A 25515-nucleotide genomic window follows, 5' to 3' on the forward strand; every position below is an offset into this window, starting at 1 on the left:
TTAGCCATGAGCACCACGGTAATTATCCTTCTCAGCAAATAATTAAGTAATGGTTGGGGAGAGCGGTGGAGCAATTGCTCTCGCACTGCGCGATGAACGCAGCTTCGACGTGAGTCCCGGCTACGACTTGACGTCAATGGCAAGTGATATTCAAACCGCTTGCTTTACTATCCGGCACTGACCAGCCTGGTGAAGTATGGTGAAAAAAACATTATCGACACAGTTTACGGAGTCCTTCATCCAGCAGTATAAAGACAATTGCCTGAACATTATTACAACGTTGTTAAACTATATTACAACGGAAGTGGAATTATTGTGATTTTGGCGTATTGAAGGGCGCGTTAATATCTCCAACAGCTGGGAGTTGTACTGTGTAACGGGATTTGTTTTTATGATGGTCGTTCTTGACGGCTGTTATATTCCATTATGTCAACTACAGGCAGGGTCGGATCTGTGCATGAGCCAGTTTATGATCAGGGATTATAAATGATTGATCAGATCATTGTGAAGCAGACAGCAATGAACCCGATGTAAATAGCAAACAAAAAACAGCCAAACAACTGACAAAGCCATACCTTTCAATGAAGAGGAGAGGCAAATATTCGGTGGGCATAGCACACCGGTCATATTCTAGCTCTACCCTCATCCTTAACCAACTTGCCAAATAACGACTAGTTCTGGTCCTCCCATTGGCCATATCTCAGTAGCTAACCGTAGATGAGTACTCGCCCTCCCATTGACCATAAATCTAGCTAACTAGCCACTAGTACTGACTCAGACACTAACAACGTAACCCGAGTTATGTTGCTTCGCCAAGCCTCCACTCTCTGTGTGCTTTTCAGTTTTGGTGCTCGACGCACCAAATGACCTCACCGTATGTGACTTGGCACAAGTGTCCCCGGATCCTTTCGAAACCGTCACCACCCAGATCGACTAACAATAAGGCACAGGAACCCAACACAAGAAATAAACGTGTTTGCTGCCACACGCCAATCTCGATGGATGCACTTAGCCTGCTAAAGTTGCCAGCAGTGGAATGGTGGCGCATTAGTTTGCGTACTGAGCTACGAGTCTGGCCGCCTGAGTTTGATTTCAGGCCATAGCGAACGTCAGTGGCGAGTTATATCGGAACCGTCCCTGCCCCCCTTGTATCACCAATGAGAATGAACCAGCGTGGCGCAGTGTGGTCAAACAACCCAGATGAGCAACGTCGCACCTCCGATGAGCATAGTTAGCTACGTACGGTGCGAATGAAGTTCAACATAAATACAAACATGGAGCAATTGCCTTTATCCAGCAGTGGATTGACACAAATATGTAAATTATTAATGCTGCAGTTGTTTGCCTGGAAGGTATAGAATCACTTTCAGAATTGTATGAACGACATGGTATATGAGGAATGTGTAAAATCAGCAAAGTGAGAAAAGATATCACCCTCTACAAGATGTGGTATTTAAAATTGGCAAGTTATACAAAACGGCGAGCTAAGTATATATTGTAATTGTCACTGCTAAAGAAAGCACAACTGTGAAAAACCTTGACCAGACTTTTTTTCATCGCAACAGGATCGAGTTGCAACATTAATAGGTCTCCAGTTATGATCAGTGACATAGGAATAGCGTCTCTTTGCACTTAGAACAACTGTGGAAATTTCCCAGATTTGGCCACAAGGTTGGTGCTGTGTTTAGAGCCACGGTAGTGGATCGTGTCACTGCAGTCTAACGTGGCTGCAATCACTTCCTTGACTGTAGATATTAAACTGGGGCACACACATGTCAAGCAGCTGTGATTGTGAAACTCAATATAGCCGTAGTCTTTGTACAGGGCCGTGAGCAGGAGATGGATAAGTACTTACGCAACCAAGAATGAATTCAAAACAGACGAACGATGAAGATAATTATGAGTTCCTACACGTTCACACGGGCATACACGTGCGTCGCACATGCAGATAAAAGGCAGCACATCTACGCGAGTCGGCATGGCCACTTTGTATGACAGGTGCAGACACACACCTGGCCTCTCCCCCCACCCCCCTTATACCCCTTACAAACAACACCACGCTCACCATCCTCCATACCCCCCCCCCTTCCACGCTTTGTCCTTTCAACCACAGCATGAGCTCTGATCACACGACCTTACATAAGCCTCGCAGCCACCAAACACAGCATCTCTTGGGGTTACCGATCTGCTGTTATCTCCGTGTTTTCTTCTCCGTGTGTGTTTTCCACGAGGCATTAGAAACAAAGGATTATTTATGAAACATGAATTACCATCTGTTGCCCCAGTGAAACATGAAACACTGACAGACACCCTCAACAATCAGCTTATGTATTAGATTTACTTTGGATTGTATTTTCTTCCTTTACCATGCTAAAATGGAGATTTGCGTCATCATCATCTTCACCATCATTATCATTATCATCACCAGTTAGGAGCAGGATGAGCCGGTGACATTTGGAAGTGTCAGATGTTGTACACATCTACATGGATGAAAACTTTAAAAAAGAACAAAGTGAAAATGAGGCTGAGCGAACTGTTCTAGAAACAGTGTGAGTGCTCGTACGAGTGGATGGTTGGTTCGCGTTAGGGTCAGTGGGAGCGCTCGTACAAATGGATGGTTGGTTAGCGTTAGGGTCAGTGGGAGGGCTCGTACGAGTGGCTGGTTGATTAGGGTGATGTTTAGGTTTGGATGAAGGTTAGTGGCGAGTGTGCTTCATATGTATGTACTCTATGTTGAACTTATTTCAAAAGGTACATAGCCAAACACTGTTTGCCCCTCATCCCCATTGCAACGTGTGGCTTTTTCAGTTTTTGACCTCTCTTACTTTCTGATATTCAGAATGTATTCATAGATTTAATTCAAGTGATAGGTCTGTGGCTCGGATCATTGTTAGGATTAGTGTTATAATTGGGTTCGGGTAAAACAAGCGCTAAAGATTATCTTCATATTAGGGTCGTGTTTGGGATTAGTGGTTTATTGATGTTGCGGTTATGGCTCGGGCTGTCATAAAGAGCCTTGTAGAGATGCCAGAAATTGCGTGAGTGTCAGGCATGACTGTAGACGAGAAATGAAAGCCTCACTTTATTTTAGATCAAAAAAACTCACCGATTTCATCGTTTACCCTGCTTTCTAACAGGATAGTAAGCTGCCACGGTGTAATGGTATCATAGCTCACCGGTTAGATTCAATCTCCCAGCGTGGCAGTTGAAACGGTCGGCAAGTTTATTAACCCCCCGTCCCTGTCCATCTAGCAGTATGCATGGATACACTACCTTTAGGCGCGTGGAAGGGTGAAGTGTGGGAAGTGCCACCTCCTCCAACAGAAACCTAGACACGTAAGATAAAATACCCATGAGAGGGGCTCTCTAGAGCACCCTCCAGTGGTGGCCCTTCCACCAGCAGTGGTGTGAGCAAGTAATTGCAGGGCTGCACCTTCTAACAGAAGAATATAGAGGGACTGTATCAAGGTGACATCCATTATGCTTCATTTCTTTTACAGCAGTTTGTGCTAAATCAACACCACGCCCGACCGTCTTTGTCTCCCCAGTGCCGATGTTTTTACACACCGCACCAGGTACTCATTTAAGGCTGAGTCGACCTAGCGAAGGCCCAGGACCGGTTCAGATAATCGTCACTGGTGTTAGCCGTGAGCGGGAATCGAACTCTGGTAGCTGGGTTCCTAGCCAGTGTGCTAATCGCTACACTACCGCTCCCCACAAAACTAGTATGGAGATTTTATCTAAATCTTCACATCTCCGCCATGGCACTGTGATTGTTTAAAACGCTTATATAATGTGGTGATGAGGATCATTCAATATTTTAGGGTGGTTTTAACCAAAGGTTTTATATTTCACATAAACCCCAAGAATCAATCACACTGACCAAACTGCTGTCTAATCGTAAATCTCTAACAATGGAAAATACGTTGTATAATAGGCTGATATTTGGGGCCGTGCCCTTTATTGTGTCAGTTCTCGGCTGTAGTTAGGATTATTGTCAGGATAATGGACCAGGGCCCACAATATTTGTACGTTATGTATACATTTCAATAATAATAATAATGAAAATATGAATAGTTTTATATCGTGTTGTTCATGCAAATTGCATCTCACAATTGCTGAAGAACGATGAGACAAACTGGAAGGTAGCCAGACGGTGAGTTAACACCAACAATTGTCCAGACTCTGCAGTCTTCGATATATTAAGACATTTTCGGCCCATTGTTGAGTGTTTATACATTATAATTGATATACACATGTACTGTACACCCCTTTTATGGATGAAGGCCTCTCCTTACCATGCAGGCTGTGTGTGCGTCAATTGACCATACTTCACTCTGGTCATTGCACGTTTGGTGAATGTGGTGAACGTACAAGTACAATGCTACATTTGATTTTGCTGCACTGCCCTCTGCTTCCCTCGACATAGTCAAACAACTTGTTATGATGTGTGACAGTCACCCATCCAATCTCTGTCGACGCTCAAACCTGCTTAGTTTTCTTGTGAGGTCTGACGGTGATTGGACCATGGACCATAATTGACAAATGGTCAGTTAAAAAAAATGTGTTTGTGTTGCACTGGCAAGGAACATTGCTAATAATGTTGTTTGGCAATGATCGACGCCTAAAGGGAGTTGAAACGAGCGCAGCCCGCACGAGCAAACATGGAACACAACGAGCCTATGAATAGGCAGAGCGCCATCCAAGCCACGACATTAGAACGCCGGGCGTGAACGTCGCGGCGGTTAGAGTGACACAAAAGCCTCAAAGTACCCCTCGCTTAGCTCCGCACAACGAGGCGAACGCCGTTAGCGTCCAAAGCAGGACCACAGCCGCGGAGGGTTCCGTGGATGTTGTGGGTGTCTGGATATGGCTGAGAGACATCCACAACAGAATCTTGGACAAAAACCGTGGTATTTTTTTTTAGCCCGCGTTTTTCTCTTTTCGCCAAAGATGACATACAATGCTGATTATGCTGATAATGCAACCTTTAAATACGCAGTCGTGCACAAACAGTATGTTCAGTAGTGTATATGTGTGATGAAGAAAGGTCATTGTCTGAAGCGTCGCCAATTATATGTTTCCCATTAAGGCAGTGTTATTGACAAACTGAGGCGCCCCCGAACAACCACAGCGTGCGGCGGCCCCCAACAGACTGGTCAAGTAAATCCTTAGGATTGTGCGGTGGGCCTTCATCCAGCTGTAAATTTAAGCACAAAACAAACTCCAATACTAATGTAATACTAATGTAATGGACAGAGCACGGCTCTCCCTCAGGACAGCAGTGGACAGAGCACGGCTCTCCCTCACGGCAGCAGTGGACAGAGCGTGTCTGGCTCCCTCACGGCAGCAATGGACAGACACCGGCTCTGCCTCACTCTCACTCAGCCATCTCCTCCGTCTCACTCACCCGGCTGCTTGCTCGCGGTCACGTGACGCACTTCAACCAATCCGTGCCGCGTTAGTCACACAATGACAGAGTCACAGAGCTGGGTGTTTATATATTAGTATGTGTGGATGATCGCGTACATAGGCCTCAGCCAGGAGTTGCGTGGATGTAATATAACGATTGTATAGTGCATTAGAACTCTGTTATCCGTGACGAAATTAGGGGATATCTATGCGGAACCCTGTATCTTATAAAATAACCAATAACTACCAGGAACCTTCACTCGTCGGATATCCCCAAATTCCAACGTGTGGCTGGGTCTCCTGGTCTAGAGTATCTAACAACGCGTTGTTTCATTGATTCAACTGCTCTTTTGTGTTCAGTCTGTTGCCCTTCCCTCACCTCCGATTAGTACGGTTAGCTACGGTCGGTGCGAAAGAAGTTCAACGTACATACATTGAGAGGTTGTCAGGTGGCTGAGGGGTCAGAGCACTGATCCAGCACCGTTGAGATTCTGAATTCAAATCTGGGCAGACCTCCGTGATCTAACCGGTTTCTCAAGTGTAGCAAGATGATGGTCTCAGCCAGACCACCAATAACGGGTGAATCGCCTAATTCGGCAAATTACAGCTCCGAGAGTTAAAACATTTCCTTTGACAAGTGACAATGTGTGCAGGGATTAAAATGGGGGCCTTATTGTAGGTGTAGTGAGTCCAACTGAGTCGCAGACATTTTCTTGGGAGCAACACTATTTATTCACGTAACAGTACGTAACATAACACAACCTACATTCGGGTCTCGAATGCCCATCTAACCACGCTACGGCAGAACTAGACACGGTTCGCTATCCCGGTCCGGACCACAAGCTGGGTCCCGGACCACGTGGCTAGAGGCTTCTTCTCCCCGACGTGGATCTTCAAACACCAACACTTGAAGAACCCCGAGCTCCTCACAGAACTCTCATTATATGCTCCCGGGCTGGGGCTGGCTCCGCCCTTAGCCCCGCCCACCTTCCAGGCTTCTCGAGCTCCTTCTCGAATGTTCCCGAGAGCTCCTCGGAACCACGTGACCACCCATCGGCCCCTGTCCACCGGTGCCCCCCCTCCAGTATCGTCCAGTCACGTGACAACAGGTCAGCCAGTGTCATGCCCCAGAGTAACCCTGGCTGGCTGACGCTCCCTCTCGCTCCTTCACTGGGAGCCGGCACCGCACACTGCTCACGGTGCCTCCGCGCTAACCAGCGCTCACCAAACCACCGCTAGAGTTGGTACTGCAGCCCATAACCCGGGCTGCCCGTAATCACAACGTTACCGGCTGTGACTTCGCAAGCCCGGCACCATACAGTGACAAGTACAGTCACTACATAGGTATAGATGTTTGTTGATGTCACTTCAGTAGAAGATGACCACTTCTCGGACTGTTCTTTGACACGGGACTTCTAGATGAAAATTCTGAATGACCATTTCTTTTTGTCATGGCATGACACCTAAAAGACAAATGGAATGGAATTGATAAAAAATATTTATATGACAAAAGCTCTAATACTGTTCCAATATTACAGCGTACTATATATCACTTTATTTAACTAATACATTATTTTCAGCCCTTTATGAATCTACTGCTGGATGAAAGCCTCACCACATCATGTCAATCATAAGGTTGTTGGCCATACTGCACCACCCTCCTCATTTCAGGTTGGCAAAGGGAGGGACCAGGACCGATATAGAAATCACTCACCGCTCATGTTAGCCGTTACCAGGAATCGAACTTGGATAGCCAGGTTTATAGCGCAGCATGCTCACCAATGCGCCGCCGCTCCACCTAATCTTCCCTATAGAGCTTATATATAGCATTTGTGAAAAGCTCGATATTAATAAGCTGGTGAGTATCAAGGCGATCTATTTATGGTGTTTAATTATGTTAAATATATTTTTACTGGTAGGAATCTCCTGGTTACACCAGCCCACAGGGGATTATTCTGTCCGTCCGTCTTGCAGGGAGGGGCTGGGTGGGGAGGGAGGGGCTGGGTGGGGAGGGGAGGGGCTGGGTGGGGAGGGTGGGCTGGGTGGGGAGGGGCTGGGTGGGGAGGGGTTGGGTGGGGAGGGTGGGGAGGGGCTGGGTGGGGAGGGTGGGGCTGGGTGGGGAGTGGGAGGGGTGGGCCTAGGTGGGGAGGGGCTGGTCACCCTGTGGTGCCGTTATAAAACTAAACGTTTAACCTACTCACGCCGGCTTGTGCCCGCCCTCGCAGTCGGGCATATTTGCGGAATACACCACGCCGCCGTTGACCGATGGCCATTTACCGAGCAACCCAACGTTCCTACCAGCTCCCTCCGCAGGAATGTGTTTTATTCCCAACGGTTTTCGGTGTTCACTGCAAATATTCACAGATGCACGACTTCACCGCGTATTTGTTTTGCCTAGACTGTTTACGCAGTAGGCCTACACTCCCGTTTAATTGTCGCTCCATTAGTGCCTTAAATTACCTCTCAACTTTTGATGCATAAACACTTACGAATAGGACATTTCTTCCTTCTTCAACTTAAAGTGAATAACGTGTATTTGCTGATTATGGTGGTTTGTGCCATACCTCAGTTCCATATAAAAGTATAATACTCGTTATAGTTGTTTTGTGTTGTTGCCTAAGTACATTTATACAATGAATGCCACCTTTATTAAAAGTAGCAACAGTGAGTTTTTCCCCTCCAGTTGCAAAGAAAGGTTTAACATTTCGACCACGTTGCACTATTCCCCATGTATGTGCTATGAAGAAGTTCCATCGACCGAAATGTCGCCAATTATTTATATACTTAAGGCAGTGAATTGGTCTTTCATCTTGATTTGAAGCTTTCGTGACTGCAGGAATCCATACTCTTTGGTTACTTTCGGTAAAGTCACGTAGGTAGAAAAAATAATAGATCACGACGTTTCGATCGCAACGCAAGCAATCGTCATCAGGCGGAAGAAAGACGGAAGCTGCTGATGCAGGCTGCTTTTAAAGGTTAGAAATGGGCGTGGCCCCAGAGTCATAAACGAAGTGGGGGGGGGGGGCTTGTGATGTTAAAGTGAGAAATTTGCATGTAAATGTACTGTGTAAATGTGATTAGAATGTCAATGCAAGCTTGCAGCGCGCCGTCACATCGAGGACTGCATGTAAACGTAAGATCGGCTTTTAGTGCGCCGTCACATCGAGGACTGTATGTAAATGTAAGATCGGAGAAATTACATGTTAATGTACTGTGTGCATGTGATTGGCGTGTCAATGTAAGCTCGCAGCGCGCCGTCACATCAAGGACTGCATGTAAACGTAAGATCGGAAAAAGCTCGGAAAGAATGGGTTTTTGCATGAGTCTGAGAATTGGAACGTAACTATGCATCGATTAGGTCTGCAATAAGCATGAGTATATCTCATGTGATAATGGAATGGACACAACTATAAGCTTGAATCTTCAAAAGTAAACGAAAGGCAGTAAAAACTAGACACTTCAAACAAGACGAAAAATTATAGTTTCGTAAATGAAATAATGAAGCCGAATATTAATAAATAATTGATAGAAAATGGGAGTGAATCTCTGCATGCCTATTAAATACCCTAATGCATCTTACTTTTAATACCAACCGTAATGACGGACTTTTAATTCCACCGAGTGAGAACCCACGAAGACGACTAGTCCCATTGGCATTGGGGAGCTGAGCTTTGATACTTTCCTGTGGGAAAATGCCTCTGCATGCCCAGTATGCGCTGCCCAGATCGTTGACCCCTTTCTGAAAATAAGCTCGTATTGGTGGGAGCAGAAGACCAAAGACCCGCATTCGAGTTTTCTCAGAGCCCCACGGCATGAAGTGTGATTTCAAACTCATAAAGTCAGTCAGTCCCTCTGCTGTGAAGAAAGACCATTGTCCAAATCATCAGCCGGCCATATAAGATGCCGTTTTGATCTGTTATAAGGCAGTCCTATATAACGAATGTGCAGAGTTTAAAAGAATCTCGGTGCCTTTGTGGTGTGAGGGTTTTGAGCAAGCTGACGAGTTTAGCCCTGGAGGGATTTTGGTGGGGGGGGGGTGGGGTTGGGGGGGGTGCAATGGATGCGAGACTGGTGCCACAGCATGGGGGTGGGGATGAGTGTGGGAGTGTGGGGGTACAAGGAGGGGCGGTGAGGGGGGGGTCTGTTAGAATCAACATACAACACTCACGCCCCCATCCTTACCCCAGCGCCCCCCCGTTGGCATTCCTCGCTGATGCAAGCCATCTGGTCCGGTTCGCGGTGGCGCCCCTCCGTACCAAACGCCGAAACTCACGCGCACGCACGCGCCTCTGACGCGCTGAGAATGAGGCTTTTAGTTAGTACACTTCATGTTAGCACGATGTTGTGCACAGTACAAGATCACGTGTGTGTATGTATATATACTGTCTATATATCATAATCTCCATTTAGACTGGAGGAACTCGATGAGCTATGCAGTTCTTTTCCACCGATCTCCAGTATACCGACTCGTCGGGGACTGAGCCACAGGGCTATGCGAGAAGGTTGGAAAAGGTCGAATATGTGAACATCTATAGACGACTACAAAATAGGTCCCTGGACACACAGACGGGCGAGTGGAGGGTGGGGTGCTCTGCTGTACTTTAGAAGCAGTTTAAATGAATGTATGAGCGATATTTTCCTGTAAGAGAAAGAGTCCGATCGGTTAACTTCAATAGAAAATCACGCTTACACCATGTATTGCCCGGCGGGTGGCTTATTGGTCATGGTGAATGTGTGACTGGTCGGGTATGAAATAGTTTCTACTTTACAGTGAAACTCCTCTCATCCGCTCCTCTTGCGATCATCTTGTCGAACAAACCCTTTCTATGATGCCACTTCCTGTTATTATTTCCTGATCTGTCCATGAGTCACCCAAAAGCAATTTCTCAGAATTGCTAAAGTCATCCTATTCGCGTCCACTCACAGATAACTACGTGGAGTGTTAAGAGTTATTTACAAAGATGAAAATCATCCACCAATAGTGGTACCCCTCCACCCCATCGTCTCAATGTTGATAACATGTTTCACTTTATGCTGTAGTCAATTTCCATCGTTCTGGATCTGTCATCAGCAGAATGTGTTAATGCGAAGGATCAATATAAAAAAATTGTGGAACCTTTTAACAAAAGTGTTTTTTTACATTTTGTCAGTTTGAAAAATCTTGGACTACGACTCATAAATTTTTATGGTATTATTCACATTCGTGCCTATGTTATGATTGTTTTGTGTAGTTGTGTAAGCTATTGTGCGTGTGAGCATGTGTCTGTGGGGCCTTACCATCAGCCCCATCAAAACTAAGCACCTGCCAGGGTATTTTGTACCATCGGACACTCCACCCCCACAACTCCCAATTGGTGATGGGGCAGTTGTGGAGAGAGTGGAGAGTTTCCCATATCTGGGCAGTGTTCTTATGACCGGCTCCGGTTTAACAGCAGAGGTCTCACTCCGAATCAGTTGAGCGGCATTATCTTTTCATCGGTTGCATAACGCTGTGTGGAAGCTACCTGGTCTGTCGCGCCGCACGTGGAAGCCAACTGGTCTGTCGCTCCGCACGAAGCTTCAGGTCTTCTCGGCCACAGTCATTCCCTCCCTTATCTACGCTTGCGAAACGTGGACCCCCCTAATGGAACATCTTCGCTGGTTAGAAACATTTAGGCTGGCCTGCCTACGATCCATCCTGAGTTAAACTAGGCTGGATTGTGTGAGGAGCTCACAAATCCTGGAAAGATCTGGACAAAGTCCCATCGGTGAGCTCCTCTGGCAGGCAAGGCTGCGTTGGCTGGGCCATGTAGCCCGCATGCCCAGTCACCGCATGCCTAAACAGCTTTTGTTCGGCCGGATCGAGGGGGCTAAACGGGCGCGGCACGGGATAGAGCAAAGATGAAGTGATGTGGTACAGGAGGATGTAGACCTGAGTGGACTTGCCGATGACTGGTACCAGCGGTGTCAAGCTCGGCCTCTGTGGAGGAGGCTCGTGAAGGACGCTACTGGGCAGTTGGAGGCAGTCGCCCTCCAACAACAACGGAGGGCACAGGAGCGACGCTCACAACAACGAGCGGAGCGCCGGGTGACTAAAGTACAGCAAGTTGGCACAGTAGGGGGCACAGGTGGTGCATCAGCCACTCATCTCAGTCAGTCGATCCGTGGCACCTGGGTCTGCCCCGTGACCTGCCAGCAGGCGTTCGACACTTCACGTGGCCTCAAGGTGCACATAGCCTGGCACAAGCGTCGTGGTGACGTCACCGCCACTTAGTGGCGAATGGCGGTTGTTGTTGTAGGATCCGTGGTGCAGTGGTTAGCACACTGCGCTACGAACCTTGTGTCTTGAGTTCAATTCCCACTCACAGCCAACATAATTTCCGAATATCTGGACCTCCCCTAGGTTTACTTAAAAGTGAGTACCTGTAGCGGTGTGTAAACATCAGCACTGGGAGAGACAAAGGTGATCGGGCGATGTTGATCACCCACCCCTATGTGTGCTCTTCCAGCCTTCATAGGTGGTCGCTAACAGTACTTGTGCCTACAGTATGTTCAAGGCTATGCGGAGGATCTTTGTCTTTGTGTGAGCATTGTCTATTCCTGCTTTATTTAGTTAGCCATCCCTTTGTTCACCATCCCCACCGGGACTTTACTGGAATCAAAACCATGGCAATGCTTGACCAATCTGTATTTGGGTTGTACAGCTGTGTTGTTGGCCAGCTGTGGAGTATGCAGGCAGTGCAATTGCACTGGGGCACACGGGCCAGAAAGGCCCAGATTCCGGGCAAACGAGAGGAGGGGAAAATTAGACGGAGGGTCCTAATTCATTCCTTGCGCTGGAGACCATGCCAGGCACGCTTTATATGCCACTGACTAGACTATACTCCATATACTATTTACGTGTCTACACGCTCAGCTGAGATGGAGTCATTCAGTCGATTTACCCCTTGGAAACGAAAGCAGCTACGCAATCCCCAAGTCAGCCTGTGAAATCATCGTTCACGAGAGTAGACCAACTGTGTTCCATCGTGGTGTCAGTATGATAGACCAGATGGCCAATTTCCTAAATTACCCATGACCGATTTGTTTAAAAAAATACTATGACTGATTATATTAATGCTGTTTCTATAGGGTTTACAATTGTCATACTGTATTCGTATGTAAGGTTAATTTCTTTTTGGCCAATATGCCTTCAAGAAAGTCATTAAGTAAGAGGTGGCTGGGTGGCTCAAAGGACCTGAGTTCGTGCCACTGAGATGCTGGGTACAAATCCAAGCAGACGCCTGTGATTAAACTGGGTTCGCAAGTGTCGTGAGTTGATGGTCTCAGCCCGGTCACCAATCACTGCACAAAAATAATTCGAGTAAATCTGCTTTAGTCTTTAAACACATTCCTGCGGAGGGAGCTGGTAGAACGTTGGGTTGCTCAGTCAATGGCCAGGGTCAACGGCGGCGTGGTGTATTCCGCAAATATGCCCGACTGTGAGGGCGGGCACAAGCCGGCGTGAGTAGGTTAACGTTGAGTTTTAAAAGGGCACCACGGGGTGACCAGCCCCTTCCCACCCAGCCCCACCCCTCCCACCCCCACCCAGCCCCACCCTCCCCACCCAGCCCCTCCCCACCCTCCCCATGCCCACCCAGCCCCTCCCCACCCTCCCCACCCAGCCCAGCCCCTCCCCACCCTCCCCTTCCCACCCAGCCCCACCCCTCCCATTTTTGGATGCACAAGAGACGGGCACAATAATCCCCTGTGGGCTGGTGGAACCAGGTGGTTCCTACCAGTATTAGGATACATGTCAGCTCTAAGCATGAAAAGTGTCAGTGTGACTGTCATGTGACGATTACTCTCTGTGGCAGAGTGGGTGGGAAGGTGCTGCCCGATACTGTGTATACCAGAGGTCACTTGAAATAAACTCAGAGGTAGCACTGTGATATCCGCTTCTCTGAGCCATTCTCTAACAATCAAGGTTGTGCAGCTCTGCGAGAATTCTAATTGCATTCTTTGTCTCATGACGTGGCGTCGATAGCACAATAAGGAGAGTTCATATTTATTTATTTATTTCAATAGCTAGTCAGCCACATGGAGGACACAATACATATTGCTACCCTAAGAACAGTCATCAGGAAGCCAAACCCAGATACTATTTGCATGAACACTCGAGAGTTATAAGGGCTATGACAATATCTGAGTCATAAATTATTTCGTCTCTCGTTCTCAAAAATATATTTGAATGTCAGTGGTAAATTGCCTGATTAAATAATAGCAATCTAAAGCCCTTTTATTTTTCGATTTAAAGCTTTCGTGACTGCAGGGATTCATCTTTTTGGTTCTTTCGGTAAAGTCACGTAGAAGGGAAATAATACGTGACTTTACCGAAAGAACCAAGAAGACTAAAGCCCTTTGTTAATCGGCTGCTAGATAACACAAGTGCCAGTCATGAAGATTCCTTGGACCATACTTTATCACACTGGCTGCTGCGGTTGGTAAACTGGAGAGTCCAGGACCTGTTCACATATCACTCACCACTGATGTTAACCGTGCTAGGACTCACACTCTATGCTAACCACTGTGCCAGCACTGCCCTCATCACTGCACAAAGGATGTTTTAAATAGATGTACTAATATTGGAAGAGAGGAAGGAAGGTGAGGTGTGGTGGCATAAACGGCATCAGCCATGATAATCTCTTGATTATTCCGCCCTTGCAGTGAACGGAAACTCGTCAGATATTTACCTATTGTCGAAGTCCGGATGTCCAATCAGCTAATGGGCTAAAATGTTTAATCTTTTATCTGGGGTGAGGAACACAACGTAAGCTAGTTTCTTGTATGGCTATAATTTACAGCCCTTTGTCAATTAATTATTTGCTAGATAAAGACCTCCCGATGGCACGTTGATCGTGTCCGTTGTTTTACCATATTTCACCACGCTGGTCAGTGTGGTTTGGTAAAGTGAAGTGCGAGCCGAGGACCGGTTCAGATATTACTCGCCACTGATGCTCGCCGTGGCCAGGATCCAACCTCGTGGCGCTGGGATCACAGCGCAGTATGCGAACCACTGCACCGTTTCTGCAGCGCAACAGTTACTACAATTTTCTTAGAATTATCACCCCAACAGTTAGGGTGTTTTGTAAATCCGCCCTTTGTCAGTCCACAACAAAGTTTATGTTGAACATCACAGATACATACAGTACGTGAGATAAATATGTAAATTTCCTGGAATTCTACTGGAAATAGCTCAAGTTGCTTTAAGCGACAGTGAAGGAGCATTATGCTCCCGCAGGTCACATGCTGCCTCTTTCAATATATATTGTATTACTATTATTGGAAGAAACAGGCCCCATCTGCTTGCTGCTGCTTTGAGCTGACTGCCCTTTCTCAAACGGTTGCCAAACCTTCCCTCCCATCTTCTCACTCTCCGTCCCCACCACCGATCGAGCCAAAGCCTCCTCACTCTGGTCCGCCTCCATTAATCCATGATGGAAAAACACATGTTGAAGGAATACGCAATACCATGTGCGCGTCATGTGACCGTGTGTCGTGCAGTTATAACTCAAAACAAACATTCCTTTGTCTGGATGGACCTCTGTGTGCAATTACTACCCGTTAAAATGCAGAGGGTTTTGACCGCACCGCGTTTATTTTGAGAAGATTATACCTTCTCGAATTTCATCTCCCGGCTCAAAGGATAAAGATTATCTTTTGTAAGGTGCAGCTCCTTCGAACACAGGTTATTTTTGCATAAATAGCACGGGTGGGTAGACTGACTTCTACACTGCAAGCGCATTCAACACACTTTCTTTTGTGGATATTGGCACGTTTGAGGTGTTATTGTCACGAGCTGTGATCAGTCCACTGCTGAATAAAGGCCTCCCTAAGCCATCACTGTCTCTCAAGGTACAGTGATGTAACAGTTTACCTCTCAATAGCACACGAGATGTTTTCACCCCTGGTAAACACGTGAAGAAAAAATCTGAACCATTTTGTTAGTACTCAAGGAACATGACTGAAAACTCAAGTTTCCCCCAAGCATCCACACAGTAACGGGCAATTGTACAAGTACCTCGATAAAGGGATAAATTAGTTTGTGAATGTCGTGTGATGATATCGAGACATTACAGTCATGCGTCAAAGCTCCCAGCCATAGCGTCCCCATGCCCCGTTAGTAATTTCTGCAGAGTGGACGGTAGTGGGGATGGCGGTGGTGCATGCAGGCAAGCGAAGAGAACAGCCCCTATTGCAGATGAGTGCTCCATAAACATTCCTGCTCATGGGGGCCTGCTAAATTGACTCACAATCCAAGTTGTGCACGGTTAGGGTCATATCACATCTTGACCCCTGACAGAAGTGATCTCTTGCTCATCTGTTTGGAATTGATGGCTCATTTAGTGGCATTGCCTTCATCACTTGAAATGTTGCAGTCTTAGAGTTGGAATTCAGCCACCTTTAGTGAAAATCCCAATTTGACATAATACTGTTTTCTACAGTCATTTGAACCCCGGGCTGAGACCATTACCACACTTGAAAATCCGAAGTTATTCCAAGTGGCTGAGACCTGAATTTGAACTCAGGATGACAGCGTTGAAAGTAGGGATTCTGCTATGAAGTGGATACTAAAATTTAGGTAACATTAACTATTTACAAGAATAACAGTGGGTGCCCATATATAGCCAACATCATACAACTGATAAATAACTGCAGCTACATTATGAACACATTGTTTATGTTCTTGCGTTTGTGTACCTATGTGGAGAAGGAGCGCCTTTGCAGAATTTCAAGGCCTTTCCTAAGACCGTATTTGCATGCAGTGGCGTGGCATTGTTGGCATGGGTCCTGGTGCTAGGAATTAAATGTCAAATTTCCTTCCCTCCTATTAGGCCAGGTCCTGGGCCCCTCTGACTTATAGGCCCTGATGCAGTTGAACCACCTGCATACTCGATAGCTACACCACCGGACTTATGGATGGTCGGAGATAATTACATTTGCTTGCTATGATTTGTGATATTCGAGAGCAGGATATGATTGATACCAGACATGTAACGATACATCAATTATGCGGTTAAATATATTCTTATGCTCACGATTAATGTATAAAATGAGAAAATGCATGCAAATTATGTGTTGTTGATATGTAAATGTTAGATGTAGACTAAAGGGAAGAACAGCCACTTTAGACAAAGAAGACATGAATATGAAATGCAAATGAGGGATACAAATAAAATATTCCTAAAATGAATCCACGATCACGAATTGTGACAACTCATCAAATCACTCCACCTCTCTGGCCTATGTGCTGTGAAGAAAGGCCATTGTTCAAAACAGTGCCTATTATTGCCTATAATATACTTTTTTCTTGTTTAAGGCAGAGTGATATTGCAAAAAGTGTCGTCTGATTTTGATCAATTGTTGAAGGTGTGAAGCATGGCATGCCTCGTGAATGACCTTTGTGAGATGGCATATTCCACTGCCCCGCTCTAGATGCAACAGAACAGTCCAACATTTTTTTTAATAGTTCAGAAAATGTATGTAAGATATTTATTGGTGTAAAGGGCTTTTCCTGTCTTGCATTAGCGTGTTTCACCCCTCTGTGACCTCGTCAATCCTAATAATAAGAATGGCAATGACTTACTCAGGAAAGCTTCCCTGACTCTTAAGACCCTTTTTCTGGAAGGTTCTGCACTGGGATGTTTGTCCATTACCGTGGATCGAGTGTTTGGCTTAATGTGGGAGGAAATCGGAAGGCCCATAGGAAACCCATGCATACCAAAAGATGACACTCATAACTTCACACAGATAGATTCAATCCGCAGACTTAATCCAGTGAGTGGACTAAATTCATCTGTGGATCACACCCTCTACTGAACTGCCATCAACTGAAACCTCACAGTCATGAGTCATAGGCTTACAACATCTGGTATGCCATGGTAAGCCACCCATCCAAGCACTAACCAGACTTGAATTTGCTTAACTTCCATGGACCCATTGGATAGACGTTTGTTTCTAGGCAGTTGCGATGTGTAGTGAATTTTGTGAGTAAATTTTGTTGGCTGAAATATAACTGTAACCTAACCAAATAAGTCTATTGACAAAATAAAGGCAGATTCATTAGACAAGACCCACAATTTGCTTTCAACACATCAGGTGACGGACATGAAAATTAACACAGCTTAAATGGTCAAATTAAAATTATGGTGGGTGACAATGTCACTTGCTTGTTATAGGGCTTTGGCTGCGAGGAGACCACGAGATGGCAGCATAGCAATGGATTGTTTAATCCATCCGTCAGGAGCTTTGAGTATCATCCCCTCATATGCGAGGGGTTTTTCTAGCTTTACTGGTTTCCTATTACATGATGCCAACACAAATTAATGGCATTGGCCCAACATCCCAATACAGGACCCTGATGAAGAGAGTCGAGAGAGTCATTGAGGTTTTCTTGTACATAGGGAATTGCCGTTATATTTCCCATGCATTCTCTCTTTACAGCAATAGTATTGCACGCTACAAAATATAGATACAGTACAGATTGTGTACACGTTGGTGTAGCTGCAGTACTTGGAGAAAACTCACTTGCACGACGGAGTGACACTCATGGCTGCACTGAATTCAACAATCCATTGCTGCCCTGTAATCTCCCTGGCCACCTTACAACCCAAGCCTACAACATCTATATAAAAAAAATAGTATTTAGTATTTATAGTAAATTAATAACCTTCTATTCCATACCTCCATATAAACATAAAATGCATATTTAGTTATTCGGGCCTCTTGATGTTCTAGAATTGTATTAACCAGCACTCTTTGTTTACACGCGCAAACCCTGGACCAGTTTTGCCCTTCTGGGACTCATCCACAGAGTAAGACGTGCTAATAAACAGCTACTACTGGTTTACCAAATGTTATTGGTAGGAGCACTCCCTTCTGGTTGATGTTAATTCTTCAAATCTGCAATAGGGTGACCCTAATGCGAGTTCCACTTCATTGGCTTTTCTTGGCTGACAGGAATTACTTTATACAAAAAATAACTATCATTGTGCTTCTTACCACCCTTTGTATTTGGTGATGAGTCCAGTCAACTTTCCAGCTGCAGCAGCAGCAGCAGCCCCGTGGAATGCATCTCCAGGGGGCCTTGGGGGTGTGTGGGGGGGGGGCAATGGTTGGGGGTGGGGGACTGCTCCAGGAAGCAACCATCATCCTGGGCTGTACCAAACACAGATTGTGGAATGTACCACTACTGACACATACTTAGGGTGAGAAGCAATATATTTTATAATACGGTATGCACAACGCCGTCATAAAGGACATGGATGATGTATAGAGCAACTGAGATAATGGAAGTGGATGAGGGTGATGCAAACAGTTCGAAAGAACAGAACCAGAGATGAGGCCGAGACAGGCATGCAGCACAAATGTTTATAATGGAATGTTCTCTGCCTCTGTCTACCCTTGACCCAATGCCAGCTGCAAATAAATTTGATGCACAGTTACTGATTCCTCAGAGTCTGGGACGTGCGGTGCTTGCAGACGATGCTTATTTGCAAAATTATTGTTTGCGTCAGCCATTGGCCTGGATGCACAGTACAAATAAATGAGGTGTACGAGCCCATCCATCATCGCTGTGCTGTGTCTATTCTGCGTGTGTTTGTATGCGTGATGTCAGCGTTCGATTCCAGGTCATGGCCAACAAAACCTGTTCTGAGATACCTCTAGGTTTGACTCAGCCTAAAACGAGTACCTGGAGCGGTGGATGCATAAACATCAGCACTGGGGAGACGGTGTGTCAGCCAGGCGTGGGTCCAGCCGTTTTAACTACCCTGGTTAGACGTGGCGGCCGCAGTAGGTGCTCGCTAACAGCAATGGCCCCAACAGTGTGTTCAAGGTGACACAGGGAATCTTTGTGTTTGTGGCAGGCATGGCGTGGAGTCGGTGTGTCTGCGCGGCGCTGCTGGTGACCTTGACTCTGACGCTGTCTCTGGGTCAGCCAGGTACGAGTTCCACACACACACGTATATGGTGGGCTGGAAGTCCTTATACCTACACTAGCTTGTTTGCCTGTCCTAGGACGGAAGCTGTAATATTAACGAAAAGATTGAGCAGAGTATAATTGTATTTTGTGTCAATTTAACGTCAGTGAATCTTGCACAAAAGTATGTTATCAAACACTTAACTGCATTTCACTGGAGCACTGTATTAATGGCAGTGAATCTTGCACAAAACTACGTCATAAAACACCTCACTTCATGTCACTGTAGCACTGTATATAACTGACCTTCAATTTGTTCAAATTCACTGCTCTGCTACTTTATTCTCTTCTGCTTTCGGTCGCTGGGGTTGAAATACATTGGAATTTGATACAATTTCTGGAAAATCACCGAGAAATGTCTATTTTACCATAATGTAGAAGCATAAATTAGACTTACCCTTTGTTTCAAGTGCTGAAGAAATAAATAAAAACAGCAAATCGTATAATTATTTATTAGATTAACTTTCAATAAATAAATGTCAAACTTAAAGCGAATTTGTGAAAAAAATATTTCCGCTCAACCTTCTTCTGCGTGAGTGTAAAAACCCACCTGCTCATGCATATTAATGACGGGGGGTGCGGCATGTGGAGTGACGTCACGCGCGTTACACACAGACATTCTTGGCTCATTATAGTAGTAATGCCTTTGCGATTACAATTAATCGGTGCGTGATAGGAGTATAGGGACTTACCGCCCTGTAGATGAACTCACAGAAAGAATAACAAGACTGTTTGGTAAAATTTTCACATAAAAACATAAGAATTGGCATTAACTTCTGCTGTTAAATTATTTAAGCCTAACATTCCATAATAGAGGACACTGGGCGGAACAGTGGGCATGCTTATTTTATAGAAAGATAAAGGTCGTGAGCCAAAGGCAGAGGTAAAACGGAAGGTCTTGAGCCTGGACATAAACATGGAAAGGGAGTCGACAGCATGGAGAGCTGGTGGGAGTTTGAGGCAATGGAGCAGCAGTTGACTGGGGGTTTAAACAAAGAACCATAGTTGCAGGAGCAGAGAGTGCTTGGAGGGGAGTAGAGTGAGAGGGGAGAGTAAGTCAAAAGGCTTCAAATTATTTTTTTCGTTATTTTCATGAATTGTACAAACATTCCATGTTGTCATTGTAATGATTAATAGATATCCTGATTTCATTACCAGATAAAAGCCATGCTGCTGTGCTGACTATAAATGGTCTCTGGCCATTGGCGCTGTGTTTACAAACGAGCGGTGGTGGTGTTTGAGATATCTCGTTCATGAGTGTGGGCAGACGTTTCACAGGAATTTCACAAGGCTTCCGCGTGCACCCATCCTGTGCCCTCTCAGAATTCATCAGCATGACAATGTGTATATTTTTTATTGGGTGTCCGATTGAACAGTAATGATAACAAGGCCCATTATCTGCCCAGATAAGCCCAACGAAGTATATGGTGCTACTTGTGGCCAAGAATCAAATTGACGTGGCCGGGTTAATACAGCAGTGTGCAAACCGCTGTGCCACCCTCCACCCGTCAGCTCGTAATAGATTTTGATGATGATGTACTTCATTTATTTTTTGGAGAAAATTCTGAAACTCAAGACTGTTTTTAGAGGAAAGTGTTACGTTGCAATGTTTGGCCAATGACATTGTACTTTGTGTGTTGGGAGGAAACCAGGGTGCGTGGAGAAAACCCACGCATACAAGAGGACAGTATCAAAAGCATAGCACAGACATATTCAAGAAACCAAAGCTATGTTGCCATGTATTTGCCACCGCAAATGGTGGATTCACCAGACTGAATACAATCTAACCTCCCTTGTAAGTTCTGTGTGGCAAACAATGTACATGCTGCGATATAACGGATCCTATGACACTTTCGCAAGACTTGGCCGTCATGTGCCAGCCTTGTGGTCATCTGTTGAAAAAGAAACTCGGAAAGTTGCACGTCTTGAAAATAGAAAAGAACCTCACAAAGCCCCGTCCTTTGCGATTAAGGGCCTCGTTTCGATTCAAGCATTGATGTTTTAACAGTGGTGAATGTAGCGGCCTCTAGTGGCAGGAAGGGGCACACGCAAATACACTACGTCAATTACATGACATTCATTAAATCTTGACTTAAAGCTTTCGTGACTGCAGGAATTGCGATCGAAACGTCGTAGTTTTTTTGTTATTTTCTTTGAACCTATCTACGTGACTTTACCGAAAGACCCAAAGAATATCACATTAATGATTTAACAAACGGGATTGACGCAGCAGTTCACGCAATGCACCAGTGTTCTTCACTCGTTTTCAGAGGGAAGCCACTTTCCCCAATAAGACATCAGTGATGAGGGCTCCCACACATTTGAAACCATTGGGTTTGTGACAGCACGATTGGGGAGGGGGTGTTAATCACATTTCTGCATTGTTAGGGGCCGCATTAAAGGCCATCAAGGGCTGCCAGTGGCCCGCGGGCCTTGCAATAAAGAACATGTCACCGTGATGTCGGACAACCATTGATTTCCGGCTTTCACCAACCCGCTTTGACCAACGTGGTGAAGTATGGCCCACCACCAATACGCCCCCCCCCCCATCCTCCTTCCCAACGCAGCATGAGAAAGCCTTGATCCAGCAGTGGATTGCTAATCGGCATTAAGTTACTTATCAACAGTGTATTAATCGAACGGCACACGCCTATGCGAGTCAATGCAAGTGTGCCGAACTCAATGATCGATTCATCGAGCAGCGGTGTTTCTGATGCGCAATGTGGTCACGTGACCGTCAGGAGAATGAGAGGGGAGAAGGCGACTTGGGGAGCCAGTGGATCGATCACGGGCTGATGTTTAATTACAAGTTACAACCCGAATCGTAGCTTTGGCGTGTACGTCGTATATAACATCTATAAACATTTATCTCTATTATCAGCCATATACATAGTTAATATTGGAGTATTGTGCTACCTTAGGTGGTACCAATTTGTGCTCTGAGCCCATGGACTACAATATAACCCGAGGGAGTTTTGGGGGGGGGGGGTCGTAATGAAGGGTGTGTTGTTGTTGGGTTAAGCAGTGGTGGTGGGGGGGGGGGCATAGGGAGACAGGAGATTTGAAGAGAGCCGATGACTTCCTGCATTTCACGAGCGTCTTTCATGAGGAGTGCGTTACAAGCTTCTGGGCTGGTTCTCCCTCACCCCCCTTTCCCAGAGGGAGTTCGCTGAGGCGGCTTTGGCGAGAGAGAGGTCACGAAGCCTGTGACTTGCGAGCCCCCATCCAACGTTAATTTTGCAAGGCGTTCGCTGCCATTCAAATAGAATCCCCAAACGGCCCCTGAAGATTGAGTTAAGGCGCCCAGTGCGGAAGAAGCGACCAAATAAATGAGCCGTATTACGCATCCTTCACATCTCTCTTCATCTTGTGTCGCACGGCTCATGTCGATGCCAGAGCGACGACTACAATGTCACGCTCAGGTGGCCAAGTGAGGTAACCGCGTGAGGAGCAGCGGACTGTTGTCGCTGTGATGTCTCCTTTCGTATTTCTGGATCGGGCATCGCATCCTAATACATATCTGTACCTCTACATGAAATATAATACACCTTTTGTCTTATTATTACACATCCTATCAGCCACCTGGCCTTCAAGTGAGAAGTGGGTAAGGTTTGTATGAAACCTTGTCCTGGCGATTTAATGAATTGCAAAGATGAGGGAGTAGAGATTCGATTAGGCAGTGCGATTATTAACACACGATTGAGTTCCTACCTTCGTGTCTGCATGTTTTTCTCTCCCATCAGTGTATATGGGGATTATGCCATCTAGTTAGCATGAGCGTACACAAGCTCATCTCACGCGGTTCTCTGCCACAAGTTGTGAGCAGGGGCGGTTTCTTCATTAGGGCGATTGGGCGATGCACCACCAATGTCATTGAACCACAGAGTCACGCGAGCCGTCACTGTGCTTCTGGATATAGTCCAATCAGCGTCATGTCACGTTCTGTGGAGTACCGCCTCTTTTTGGGCGATTTCACTCCGGCTGAGAATCGCCCAGAGTGTTCCCATAGACTTACATTGAAAGATGTTTTTTTTCGAACGGCGGGCGCTCCAATGCATTCTCTATGGCTTCCGGGAGGGCTCGCCCTAACGTGCTTACGTCATCATACGTGCTCACGTCATCATACGTAAGCACGTTTCATCCAACAATATAATTTATCGCTACCTAGTGGAATCTTTCATAAAATAAACTTGAGTGGTTTGTTTTAATAGTGAGTATAGAAACAAACAAGATGTATTGTAAGAGTCACTTTATTTTTCATTAATATTAAAGAAGTGAAGTTGCCTTTACATGCTTAAGCTGTTAATTTATCCATTGCATGGGTGGACCTTATCCTTATCAATCATCCAGACATTTGCCCCCCCTGAGAGATTTTGCAGGAGCAGCCACTGGTTGTGAGTGATATCTGAACCGGACCTGGCCTCTCGCCCCGTTTCACCAATCTGCACTGACCGGCGTGGTGAAGTATGGTGAAACGAACCCCATGACCAACAAGCAGCAGTGGATTGCCATCGGGCTGCCGTGCAATGACTCGCACCATTATAGCGCACAGAGCAGCTACTCTATAGCCTGTGCACATGGGCACACGTGTGCTGCTTGTGCTATGTGTGTGTGCGTGTGTTGCAATACAGGCACACACTGGTTGCAGTGTTCAAACGTCTACATCGCAAACTAAACACACCACCTAAGTTTTGGGCTATGCACAATGTTGGAAATTGTTACCTGAAGCTTGGTGGGGCTCACTTGGGGTTATAGTCTCTGGGCCAAATCAAAGATTGGTACCACCTAAGGTAGCAAGGCGTTTTTACGTGGTTAATAAAAGTGAATTACTTGATAGCCCACACAATGCATATGTTATCACATTAATGACTGTTATTGACCACATACAGAAATCGGAACCACGACATTTATACCACCCCAGGTGGTGCCGACAAGTGAAATATCTAGTCTAGGCTCAGACTATTAAAGCAATGTTAAACTCATAGCCCTTTGTCAATACACTGCTGGATGAAGGCCACGCCATGTCTGCCTTCAGTGCTTTTTTTTACCAAACTTCTCCCCAACTGGCCATCACGCTCGGTGTACTCAGCCCAAAATTAGTACCCTGTGTGCTGGTTGTGGATAACACATAGCACTGGGGAGACGAAGATGGCCAGGTGTTACGTTGGGCCCCATCACCCCTCATGTGCAGTGTCGCACGTGAAATAGGTGCTCGGAACAGCACATTCCATGATAGATTCTAAGGGTAATTGAAGAATGTCGCTCTGTGTCCTGTGTGTATGTGTGTGTGCGCGCGTTCATGTATGTATGCATATGTTGTTGCAGAATTGCGAAATGAGTGTCTTTTGGCCAACGCGAAGTCATGCGGTGAATGCATCCAGACAGGGAGCCGCTGCAGCTGGTGCACAAAATCTGTTAAGTAGAGGCTCATAACGCACACACACGCACACAGACATGTAAATACATTCTCGTCGAGACATAGAAGACTTACAGACAAGGACAAAGATTCCCCGTATAGCCTTAAAGTACTTTTGGGGAAAGTGCTGTTCACGAACACCCATGAACGCCGGCACAGCACACGATGGAGTGAGTGGCCAAAATCCTGTCTGGCCGCCTTTGTCTCCCCATTTGCTGATGTTTACACAACTGCACCAAGTACTCATTTGAGGCTGAGTCGACCTTAGGGAGGCCCAGGACCGGTTCAGATAATTGTCACTGATGTTGGCCGTGAGCAGGAATCGAACTCGGGTCACCAGATTGGTCTTAGAGAGCGCTTACGACTGCACTACAACACACACCTACTTGCATACATGCACACGCATGCACATACACACGTAGAAATACACATAAGACACATATAAACACACGCAGACGTCCATACACAGACATATATAGCTACATGCACAGATACGCATAGAAATGCTCGAAATACACATGCCGATCCACCTACATTTGCTCCTCCCGCACCTTAAGTAGTGGCGTAGGCATCGAGTGTACAGGCGGTGCAACTGTACCAGGAGTCCATGGGTCACAGGGGCCCAGGCACCAGGCTACAAAGGAGGGCAATTGGGCAGGGGGCCTCCCAATTTCATTCCTTGCACTCG

General features: G+C 46.1%; 1 protein-coding gene across 1 annotated transcript in view; it reads left to right on the top strand.

The window, feature by feature from the left end:
- The window catches only part of LOC133345139 (integrin beta-1-like), a 47345-nt gene that overhangs the window by 1408 nt on the left and 20422 nt on the right, over positions 1–25515 (top strand). Inside the window, exons 2-3 of the mRNA XM_061555636.1 lie at positions 19299–19373; positions 24737–24825. Of these exons, the coding sequence (XP_061411620.1) occupies positions 19301–19373; positions 24737–24825 (162 nt within the window). The 5' untranslated portion in view covers positions 19299–19300. The remainder of the gene's footprint in view (positions 1–19298; positions 19374–24736; positions 24826–25515) is intronic.

Source organism: Lethenteron reissneri, chromosome 21, assembly GCF_015708825.2.
Source record: "Lethenteron reissneri isolate LAM-NWPU_2019-01 chromosome 21, ASM1570882v1, whole genome shotgun sequence".
In the NCBI taxonomy this organism is placed as follows: Eukaryota; Metazoa; Chordata; class Hyperoartia; order Petromyzontiformes; family Petromyzontidae; genus Lethenteron; species Lethenteron reissneri.